At 39.6% G+C, this 9711-nt stretch overlaps 1 protein-coding gene across 1 annotated transcript; it reads right to left on the reverse strand.

The window, feature by feature from the left end:
* Positions 1–2389: 2389 nt before the first annotated feature.
* sys1 (SYS1 golgi trafficking protein) lies at positions 2390–8022 on the reverse strand. The gene is made up of 4 exons (XM_031747785.2): positions 7859–8022; positions 5463–5719; positions 5301–5368; positions 2390–5028 (listed from the first exon to the last, which is right to left on the reverse strand). The coding sequence occupies exons 2-4, from the start codon at positions 5622–5624 to the stop codon at positions 4788–4790; spliced, it is 471 nt and encodes a 156-aa protein (XP_031603645.1). The 5' UTR covers positions 5625–5719; positions 7859–8022; the 3' UTR covers positions 2390–4787.
* Between the last annotated feature and the right edge of the window lie 1689 nt (positions 8023–9711).

Genomic DNA, 9711 nt, shown 5'->3' on the forward strand with positions numbered 1-9711 from the left:
ATGCTCATTAAGCTGCTCAACAGTTCAGTTGTTCTCTGCAGAAGATGCCACCATACGTTGTTTTAAAGCCTATTTAACATTAATGATGCCTTCACATACACTGGATGGACAAAAGTATTGGGCTGCCTACACGTTACACCTACAGGAGCTGCTCGATCATGGAAAGTCGTGCCATGAAGCTCCTGGTGGACAGTTTTTGTGCTGATGTTAATGCAAGAGGAGGCTTTCTGCAGTTACTAAGACAGCAGAGCGTTGGCAGCTTTTACGCACTATGCACCTCAGCGCTCGCCAGCTCTGCTCTGTAACTTTATGTGACCACTCTTTGGCTGAGTTGTTGTGGTTCCTAAACGCTTCCACTTTGCAATAATACCACTAAGTCCTGATTTAGACTTCTGCAGGGAATCTTTGTAGAGCCTACAACGTAACTTACGTAAGTGGCTGATGTCGTTTGTGCTTGTGCTGGTGCATTATGTGTGGTCATGTCCCAGTGTTTTATATGCGGTGCCAGGTGATAGGAATAAATAAACTGCAGGGATTTTTTTCCTCCTCTTATTTAAGTCAGTTCTTTTGAGGGTGCAAACATATTTGTTCCTCTGGGGGGGAATAGCTTAAGCAATTTTCCTCCAGTAATTTGCTGACATTTAGGAGTCTTCATATTGATATGATCATTTTTCCTTTTAATGAGGCAATGATTGTTATTCTCACACTGATAAATTCAAAAGGAAAAATCAACAGGACTGAACAGATCAGTCACAATAGTTGACATGTAGTTGAATCAGGTTATGGCTCAGGGTTTAAGGGGGGTTTGTGGTTGCAACAATTACAGCATAGATCAAAAAGCATAAACCCCAAGTAACAACTAATGTTGTAACGACGACATCCTACTACAGGGCAGCACTTAAATTCAGTGAGTTCTTGAGAAAAACCCATTCTTTCACAAGAAGACTGCAGGTGTGGCTACGTGCTTGATTTGATACACCTAAATTCAAACATTAAGAGGTGTGGCCTAATACTTTTGTCCTGTATAGTATATCTGCAATTTACCATGCCATGCATACTAATGCTTCCCATATCATGGTTGCTAGTATGTAGGTGGTAAGATTTAATAGTTTATGCAACTACCAGAGAAGACAACATGTCAGGATGTTTCTTTATTTTTGTTTGTTTTCATTTATTCTTATGGATGACAAGACAAACCTGTTCTCTGACAGTGGTCCTGAGTCATTACAGTGACCTTCACAACATAATCATGTCTATTTCTAACGCAGTGCTACGTGAGGCCCTGAAGGGCACACCTTCAACATTAGCTTTTAGCCGTTTCACTTGCATACAGAGATGTCTTTGGATTTTCTCTGAACCTTTTAGTGATATTATCCACCATCCTTACTTCTGACGTAGTTTTCTGAGACGCTTTCTTTACTAACAGTCATTTTACTCGCCTGCCCAGTAGTTCAACAGCATCATCTTCGAAATGAGAACACATTTAAAAATAACAAAGTTAAAGAATGTTTACTTTGGACCACTTTCATGAATTACGGGGTTTACATTTTTTGCAAAACAATGCACTCTGTTTTTATTGATATTTTGCCTAATGCCACAGCTTTTTTAGAAAGAGGTTTGTACTGCTGTTACGTCATCCACTGTGTACCTGACGGTAACAATACAAAAAAAAAAAAGTTGTGATGTCCTCAAAGCATGAGCAATACAATAGTCACTTCTTAAGAGGGGACTTTTTTCCCTGCTGTTGAACAAAGCATGATGATACCATAGTAATCCTAATAATGACAGCTCAAACATGGAAAGAACTCCTGAATGTAAAACTAAGTTCAGTATCCATGTGAGGGTTTGGTTTTTTTCAGTTTAATACACAATTTACAAGACTGTATAAAGCAATATATGGAAAAGTAATGTGTTTATAATAATAAAGCACAATGTTTAAAACCTAAGTGTGCGCTCACTGGCTTCAGGAGAGTAACAGCACTAAGATGGAAACTGGTGGTACATTTACTGATTGCAGCCAATCCTTTTTAACCCATCTATTACAGTTTCTGTTTTTAGTCATCCCGGGAGCAAAGTGAGGGTAAGGACGACTGCAACCAGCGTTTTCCAACTCGTTAGTGCTCTCCCATCTGCTGCTTTCCACCTGGACACTTCCTGCAGCGAGGGATCAAGGCCCAGGGCAGAAAACGTTTGGAGAAGTAAAGACATGCATGTGGCAATTCCTTCATTAGAGAAGCCATGTTTGATGTCTGAAGCACGACGGCCAATGTTTGTTTTTGCTTTTTTTTCCCCCACCTGCAGTTTCCTCTCCAAGACTTTAACCTTTTAATATAATCAACATGAGCTGTGCAGACATTTAAATCTTCAGAAAGGAGAAATACGCACACCGTGTCTGTGATTTTTTTCTCCCCAAGGAATTTAATGATGTGAACAGATCCATCCAGAGTTCATATATTGAATTACATTACCAAAAAAAAAGTATAAGATACAAAAGGTGATGTGAACATTTTCAGAGGTTCCACTGCTAGATAATAAAATAGCAGCTTAGAAAGAGTAGTCACGAGTTTGTACAAAGTAAAAATAAAGTAATTTGTGGAGATTTTGGGAAACAGTTGTTCAACTTTTTGTAAGAGTCGGCTCACTATATAGAGCAGGGGTGTAAAACATAAGGCCCAGGAACCAGACTCGGTCGGGTCGGGTGAAGACCCCAATCCGGCCGATTGGATGGCTTTGAAAGTGGAGGAGAACATAAATGTTAAACTTTTTACAGTTTTTTTTTCTCCACAAGTTTTACATCTTTTCCAACTGATAAGACCTCCCCCGCTGCCATTCACAATACACCAAAGTAATTAAGTTACAGATTCCTGTATTTTACACATTTACTTCTTACAGTGAAGCCCAACAGACTGTGCTGACAGGTTTTCTTTCATTTACTACAGTGTTGCATTTCTTTATCATGTAAAAAACCAAGTCATACTGTTAAAATTGCACTTTTGTCTTACATTAAGATGAAATGTGTACACTGACAGAAACTGGAGTTTCACTTGTTCGGCCCACATAAGATCAAAGTGGACTGTAAGTCTGACATCTCTGCTGTGGAGTAAATATGAAGCTACTGCTTAAATGGGAGGAGGGGTAGAAATCCTGACTCTTTTCACTTCTTGCTTACTAGCAACTCAGGCAAGACCTCCCTCATTATAATATTATACATATTTAAGACAACAAGTCATCGATATACCACGCTAATTACCTTGAGAGGTGATGGATTACATTCTTTGGACAGGCTAGCTTTTTCTGTTCCTACTCAAAGCAGCTTGAATGGGAGCTGCTTTCCAATTTGAGGCTGCACCTTCCAATATCGCCCCCTGCATTATAATTATAAACTCATTTCACACCTTAGGAAAACGTGACTGCAAAACAAGACACTGCATCATCCGCCCTATCAAAGCTGCAAAGGTTTGAAACTGACAGTCTAAAGAAGAGCATCTCGAGCGTGTGTAACATGAGCTGTAACACATTAAAGATAAAAAGTCAATTCTGTTAAGAGTTTAAAAGCCACCAGCGAAATGAGAAGTCTGACACTGCTCCAAAAGGAAAAAGAAAAAGACATCAGAGCTGCACATTTTAGGACTTTCCCCATCACATCCTCCCTGAACAGCAATTTTTCAGAAACACAGACAAAGCCAGCTGTCAGAACGCAGCTGGTGGCTGACAAACTGTCTCCGAAGTGGCCAAACGGTTTGCATAATACATCATGACATAAAGAGACAGAACCTAAAACTGCTTGCTGTGCAAAATGTGGTACAGACTCAAAAAGAAAAGCATTTAACAAGGATTAGGAGGCTGAATGTAGGAAACATCAAATTGAGCCTGTTTTTTATTACTTTGGACCACTTATTGAGCCCCAATTATGACGCATACAAATCTTTCCTATATTTGGATTTACATGATGACCTACTGATTAGCATACAGTGCTTAACAAATTTATTAGACCACCAGTGTAAGATTTTTTATCTTTCTGTAATGGTTAATCCACCAGTATGTGCAGCTGAAACGATATTTTTAGTGCAAAAATATAATTATTGTTATCATCAATTAATTTTCAAATTTACAGTTTTACCAAAAACCTTTTTTTTTTGTAGTTGACAGTTTTTGACAGATTTTCGACAGATTTCTAAAATAATTGTCTTTGTGACAGATGATCTAATAAATCTGCTAAGCACTGTACCTTTTTGTTGTCTAAAAACACATTTCTCCCCATATTTAACTTTTAAAAGCAGCTTTAAGAAGGAGTAACTAAAACTTTGATGTGAAATTTGCACACTGGCATCTTTAAAGTGCTGTTAGGACAGAGCTTTTTAATTTGCGTATGTGTATGTCTGCCAAATTTAACAACAATCAGAAAAAAATGTCTTAAAATTAGGGAATGAAAATACAGAATTTCAACATAAAAACGTACTTAAAAAAAACAAAAAAACATTTGTAGTCATTTAGTTTAGAGGAGGATGTAAACTGGCATGTGCTTTCAAAAGACTTAAAACAGGTGTCTTAATATGCTACAAATTTGCACTGTCCAATATTTAATGTGCAGCTATGAATAAATAGATCAGGTCCTCTGGGTGAACCACTTGATGGAAACAGACAAAGCACAAAAATCCAACATGCGTGCTGACAGAGGTTCATGTTCTCTCTCTTTTCCAAGAGTGGAGGGTGGGAAAAAAAACCTCCTCAGTGAGTCCCTCAAGGATTACCCCTTCATATGCTTTCAGCCAGTCACCAAAGAAAATTCACAGGTTAGATTTCGGTCCAGTGTTGACTGGAATTGCCCTGAGCTCAGTCCGCATGCACAGGTACTCTCCAATTACAGCCATCAACGCCATGCAGGCTATGTTGACGAGCCACCAGGACAAGGCAGCTGGAAGATGAGCGTTATATATCCAGCAGCCGATCATGTGGAAAAAGTGCACGGTAACTGTGAAGTCCAGGCACTGTTTCCCTCGGCGGATGAAGAACCACAGACCGAGGGCGCTGCAGGAACAGTGACACAGAAAAGATGCCAAAGTTTGAGTATCACCGTGCATTAAATGTCCACCACTTTCTATGTAAATATTTAAAATTTTCAACCTTTACACTTAAGGAAACGTGTAACTGCACAGGTGTAAATAAGGTGTAAACACCCCTTTTAAAGTGCACCCCTTTGAATGCCTCATGGGATGCGTGAAAAACAGGATGCTGTTTAGCTGTCACACAAATCTCATCCATTTATGATGTACAGAAAAATGACTGATGATATTTCTCACCAGGTAAGAGAATTCAAGATGAATGCCATCATTGAGAGCCTGCCTTGCACGGTTGCAAAACCGAGAGCCTACCAAAGCAGAGAAAACATTTAAATACCGTTTTAAGAGAGCGAATATGCGACACAAAAATACATAAACACGCACGTATATCTTAAAACTTACTTGATAGCTGAAGATCTGGTCAAGTGACCGACTAGTCTGCACAAGGCTGTCCACTCCAGCTAACCACAGGCCCAAAAAGCTGTAGTAGATGCACTGCATCAGCACGATCTGGCACACGATGAGGACCGGGTCCCAGATGTAGCTACGGAAATGAGTGGCCATAGCTGGCTGACGTTTCACGTACAGACACAAAGGATGTTAACAACTGCTAACGACTGTTACCTGCTGGCCCATCAGATGTGACTTTTGGGTGTGATCTAAAAAAATAAAATAAACATAAAAATAAAAATAAAAAATCTGAAACACAGAAAGTTACATTGGAAAAAAAGGATTAGATTAGTATGAAGCTTGGTTTTAAATCCTGCTCTAATATCTTTATTAGACAGAAATAGGGAAGATTATAGCTACAGCCAGCTGCTTTGCACTTAAGTACAAAATATACAGATGTCCGGAACAAAGTGTTTAGTACACTTCGGGCACTTAACACGGTTAGTCCGGTTGACTTAAGCTTTTGCAAAAGTCAATCTAGGTAAACTATGTGCTTGCATTCATAGTTCCTGTACAACTGGGGGGTAAAAATTCAGGAGATGAGATGAAATGTGTGAGGAGTAAAGTGTAAAAGTTTATGTTGTTATCGGTTTACACAACAGAGGATAAAACAGCCCTCATGACCTTTGCACCCACATCAGCAGCAGCTAATAATCACTACAAACAGGTCAGCAGATGACTACAGTCTTGTCTTTTATCTTTGTGTATGTGTAAGCATTTAATTCAATCTCAATTCACCGTAGATCTTCTGCTTGACCAGCTCATATTTGCCTAAAAATGTTATGGTCCAAAGCTTGGACATATATAATGGTTGCTATAAAAATTGGGCCTCATATACCAAATACTCTTCTAGATATTTTTTTGTTTTTTCCATACATTAAGAAATGAGGAAATATTTGAACGTGAAAAACCATTGAAGATAAACCCCTGAGCTTTGTACTAGTAAACCAGGATCTGTAATTTGAGAGAGATACCTCAAAAAATGTCTGAGTATTGGCTAGTTCAGAAAGAAAGAAAGACAAAAAAAACCCATCAAGCAGCCCTATTAAGTTGCACATTTGAGCAAAAGCTTTACATTGCAAAAGACAATTAGTGATCATTTGTGAACTGATTGAATTGAATTGAAGATCATGTCCAAAAGAATGCTAAATTAATGCCATTTTCATCCAATATCCGTGCTGGATTACGCAAATATGATAAGTTTTATCACAAAAACAGTCTATTCCGAACAAAACACACTTCTAAAGTTTCCAGATGGCTTTCTAAATATAACAGAGATAATAATTGTGTTCAATATAAGAAATATTTCATTTTCAAGACCCACTTAGTAAGCACGCACAATGCAGCAGTCTTTAAACTTTACCTGAACTATTAACACGCTAAGAGGCATTAAAAACTCAACAAGCAGTGATGTAAAAAATAACAATAATAAAATAAAAATATCCGGATAAAGCGGATGAGGATGGATGGATGGATGGAAAATAAAAATAAATCATATGTTAAATAAATACAAAAAAAACAATTCAAAGTAATAAGAAAGGGGGGATTATTGATCCATTTCACTAGAGCAGCCTTGCAAGGCCAGGATGTGATGCACACAAGACCTTACCCCTAACCCGAATCCCGGGATAACACTTGATATATGAGGGTAAAATTTCATAGCAATCATTACATGTGTCCAAACTTTGGACTATAAAAAGTTCTGGTAAATCGGGCACGGTCGAGCAGAAAATGTTGAACAAAGCTGATGATGTGAGATGGAGTGACACACCAAGTCACATTTAGCAATTTTAATGGCATGACCACTAATGCCTTTATGAATTAATCCAATAATATATCCAACTTGTCTTCAGGTGAACACACCAATGCTGACATTTCTGACCTGAAACATCCACAACAGCATCGAGGCTTTAATGAAGACATCCGCTTCTCCTTTACCTCGGATCTCAGTTAAATCACACCCATAATATCCTTCTTTAAATAAACACCGAGGTAGCTCAGTAACAATCGGGGTTGTAATGTTATGGTGATGTTAGGTTAGGTTAGGTTAGATTAGGTGAACACAGAGAAACCCGATAGCACAGGTAGCTTAGCCGTCGACCAACACATACTCGCAGATTAGCAAAAGCCAATGTAATATCATGTGATCGCTCACAGGCGGGAGCCTAAATGGCTCAAATCCATTTATTTATATTGAGCTCAACTAAACATAAAAACGAAGGTTAAGTCGCGAAGGCTTTTATTACCCAGCCTAAAACCTGTAAACTGTAAACATTACAGAGGGTGAGTCGGCGGTAAGTTAAAGCTTCAGCGTGTTTGAAGGACAGCGGTCTGGAAGTGATACGGACCTGCCCGCGGGTCAGAAAGTCTTAAGGATGCTGGATCAACAATAATCCCTCTGGCTCTTCAAAGTTCCCCAAATTCTGTCGTTACTTAACCGGGCCTCATCGTACACTACAGTGGACTAGCAAAACCCTGTTAACAACACGGAAGTCACAGCAGTTTGCCCGGAAAGAAAACTTCATGACCAACTAGTCACTGCCAAAGTAAAATACTTCCGTTCTATTCCTGAAAACACATGTACTGTCACTCCTGTGACATTAATTATTTGCCAACAGTGTGTAATAAAAATGTCTCATGATTCATCAAAAAGAAACGTCTATAATTGTTTTGTTCATAATAGTTTAGTTTTTATTTCGGAAAATTTCTTTTAATGAACTACATTTATTTTGAAAATCTACCGAGTTAAAACTTCCAAACAGTTGTAAAAATGTATGAATTTTACTTTTTGCATATCTAAATCGATAAAGAAATAAAATAATAAACGTTTAAATAATAATTAATAAGAAGCTGTTAAAATATCCAGACAGACAAAGGAGGAAGAAAATATTAACATGTTTGGGGGGGGGGTTATTGTTTTTTTCCCCCTCCTTTCCTTTTTGTTTTAAATCTTTTTAATATTAATATTAAAAATTACTACCTTATCGTGGTGGAGGGGTTTGTGTCTTCCATGGCAAACTGGGTCTTCCATGGCAAACTGGTCCTGGTTTGGGTTGCCAACTTTTTAATTATCAAATAAGGGACACTCTTGCGTGCCAGAAGCACAATGCACAATCAGCTGGGCATAGTGTAAATATGCACTATATGTGACATTAGATGTAACGATCAATATACATAACATTTAAAGTAGAATAAGGGATGAACCAATTTTGCTGATTATACGGGATGTCCCTGCTAAAACGGGACAGTTGCCAACCCTAGTCCTTGGTCAGGGACCAGACAAAGAGCATTTTAAAAACACCTATGAGTAGAAGTTCTAGAAAACAGCTCATCCTGCCTGGGATAGGGTTACCAGGGCCCTTCCCTGGTGCGGGGAGACTGCCCAAGGGTGAGCCCTTGGTGGCCAGTCGTTAATCCATGGCTCCACAGACACCTCCCTGAGGGAATTGGGCTGCATTTCCTGTGTCTGCTGCGTTTGCTATGTTGATTAATTCAGGATGTGTATTTATTTGACCAGTTATTTGTCTGCTTTGCTAATCCAGCCAGAGGTAAAGCTCTGTTTAAACCTAGGGTCTCCCATTGGATTGTGGAGGCCATCTCCCTGGCTTACAGCACCAAAAGTCTGAAGACGAGCAGGGACAAGTTGTCCATCACCGAGGATGAGGTCACTGAGGCAGTTAAGCAATTCCCTGGTGGCTGTCTGGTGACAGACGGATTGGTTCTGTGGCTGCAGTGATGCGGATGCTGTACCGGTCCGTTGTGGTGAAGAGAGAGCTGAGCTTAAAAGCAAAGCTCTCAATTTACCGGTTGATCTATGTCCCTACTCTTATCTATGGTCACAAGCTTTGGGTAGTGAAAGAATGAGAAAGAATGAGATTGCAGATACAAGCAGCGGAAATGAGCTTCCTCCGAAGGGTGGCTGATCTCTCCCTTTAAGATAGGTTGAGGAGTCTGGCCATTCGGGAAGGGCTCAGGGTAGAGCGACTACTCTTCCACATCAAAAAAAGCCAGTTGAGGTGGTTCAGGCATCTGGCAAGGATGCCTCCTGGGTGAGGTGTTCTGTACATGTCCCACAGGGAGGAGGCCCTGGGGCAGAACTAGGACACGCCAGAGAGATTATATCTCTCAGCTGGCCTGGGAATGCCATGGTGTTCCCCCGAATAAGCTGGAGGAGGTAGCCTTCCCTGCTTTGGCTGCTGCC

Source organism: Oreochromis aureus, linkage group 5 (genome assembly GCF_013358895.1).
Source record: "Oreochromis aureus strain Israel breed Guangdong linkage group 5, ZZ_aureus, whole genome shotgun sequence".
NCBI lineage: Eukaryota > Metazoa > Chordata > Actinopteri > Cichliformes > Cichlidae > Oreochromis > Oreochromis aureus.